The following is a 1,965-nucleotide window of genomic DNA, read 5'->3' on the forward strand; positions in this document are numbered from 1 at the left end:
TGGCGGCAGCCAGGCTGCCCTGGGCCACCTCCCACGCTCGGCCACTTCCAACTCTGGGAGCAATCCCGCAACCTTCCTCACTCTTCAGGGGGGGATGGACTGTGCAGGGTGAAGTAAGGGAGAAAATTCTGACAGGTTCTCACCTAAACCAGTGGGTGCTCTACATGCTCCTCCCTCCCCTGGGAGAGGCTGTGCTGGGGGCTGGGGGGGTGGGCTGGGGAAGGGAAAGGGGCTGCTCTGAGCCAGCCATCCTGAACACAGGGGCCCAGGCTCGGGGCCCTGGCTTCACCCTCCAGCTCACGTAGCGTGTCCATCCTGTGCTCCCTCCTCTAAGCTCGTCTTCCATGCTACACCCCCAGATACGAGGGCAGATGGGGGCTGGCAGGTGGGCACTTACTTGGGCAGGCCCCGGCTCAGCCACCTGGCTGGGCCAGGCCACAGCAAAGGTGCCCTCGGCAGCGCTGGGCTCCCTGGAAGGTAAGCTGCCAGCTGGACCCTCTGTGGGCTGGTGACGGCCACCAGGGAGAAGGGGTGGGAGGGCGGGAGGCAGGGAGGGAAGGTGGTGGGCAGGGCACGAGACAGAGACAGGCATGAGCCACCAGTGCTGGCAGAGGGGTGCGGGTGCCTGCGGCGGGCGCTGGCCAGAGCCTGGGGCAGATGCCAACCCTGAGGGGCACCTGCCTCCACTTCCTGGGTCCCCTGACAGCGGCAGGCAGGAAGGAACGCACGGCACTCGGCACCCCCTGAAACCTGCTCGTCAGAACGGCTCTGCCCGCGCCCCCTCAGGCCCCTCCAGAGGGCAGCCCTCCTGTGGGGCTGTCCCCGCTGCCCGAGCCTGGGCCGCAGCACTGTCGCCAGCCCCTCCTACAGGGCAGTCCCTGCCCTCCGGAGCCGTGGCAGAGCCGCTAGGTTATGGTACCATGTGCACAGCAGCCTGCCTTTCCCTCCCGCCCGCCTGTCCCCAAAGCCCCGATGCCACTGCCCGTGTGGCCTGTGGACAGAAAGCCTGTCAAAGGCCAAGACTCCACCCAGGGCCCTCCTGTGAGTCCCGCCCAGCACACGGGCAGCATGTCCATCCTGGACGCCCGGCGGGCGGTGTGGAGGCCGCTCACAGGCCCTGACGCCGGCCCACACCGGGGAGGACCCCTTCTCCAGCGAAACCAAGGAGCCCTTTCCCATCGGGGCTGGCGGGGAGCCGCCCACAGAGGAGAAGGAGCAGCTGGAGACGCAGCTGCAGCCAGCGCCTGCGCACAGGAGCGCGGCTGTGTGCACGTGTGAGCGGATGGCCCAAGCGGAGGCGCGGCCCCGGGACCAGCGCTGAGCAGCAGGCTTACCTCCCAGAGATCCCAGGGGATGGGCTGAGCGCAGCAGAGGGAGAAGCACAGAGTTAGCACAGGAGTTAGGGGGGCAGGCAAGCAACCCCGGGGACCCCCCTCCCACGCCCCCCCCCAGGGCCCTCAAGCCGGCAGGCACAGGTCAGCCTGAGCTGGGCTGGGTCCCCAGAAGGCTGCATCCTGGACACCTCTCAGGGGCCTGCAACCTCAGGCCAGGGAACACCCCAACAGGGCTGCTGCCAGGAGAGGCGCAGGTGCTGGGAGAAGCCGTCCACTGCCAGGTGAGGTCAGCAGGCCCTCCCCCGGGCCCCGCCCAGCCTGCTCTCTTCCATTCCCCACGGCCCGGGACAGAGTGGGAGGAGAAGAGCCAGGACTCCATGGGCCCACACGGCCGGGGCAGACGTGCGCCCAGGGCCCAGCCGCCCAGATGCCGATGGGCACACAGGTGGTGGCAGACTCAGACCAACCTGACCGGAGGGCGTGGGCGCCTTCACTGGGCTCGCCACGGGTGGCAGGGGGTCAAAGTCCAGGTCCAGCAGACTGGCCTGCTCCGAGAACGGCCCTGGGGCCTCAAACTGGGCGGCGGCGGCAGCGGCAGAGGAGGAAGGCCGTTAGTGACAGAAAGCACAGC

The 1,965-nt window shown here is 68.7% G+C and overlaps 1 protein-coding gene across 1 annotated transcript in view; it reads right to left on the reverse strand.

The window, feature by feature from the left end:
- BIN1 (bridging integrator 1) overlaps positions 1–1,965 on the reverse strand; it is a 38,587-nt gene that overhangs the window by 3,911 nt on the left and 32,711 nt on the right. The window contains exons 13-15 of the mRNA XM_014549644.1: positions 1,802–1,909; positions 1,335–1,358; positions 164–505 (exon numbers count right to left, since the gene is read on the reverse strand). Of these exons, the coding sequence (XP_014405130.1) occupies positions 164–505; positions 1,335–1,358; positions 1,802–1,909 (474 nt within the window). The remainder of the gene's footprint in view (positions 1–163; positions 506–1,334; positions 1,359–1,801; positions 1,910–1,965) is intronic.

This window comes from Myotis brandtii, unplaced genomic scaffold (genome assembly GCF_000412655.1).
Source record: "Myotis brandtii unplaced genomic scaffold, ASM41265v1 scaffold563, whole genome shotgun sequence".
Classification (NCBI taxonomy): domain Eukaryota; kingdom Metazoa; phylum Chordata; class Mammalia; order Chiroptera; family Vespertilionidae; genus Myotis; species Myotis brandtii.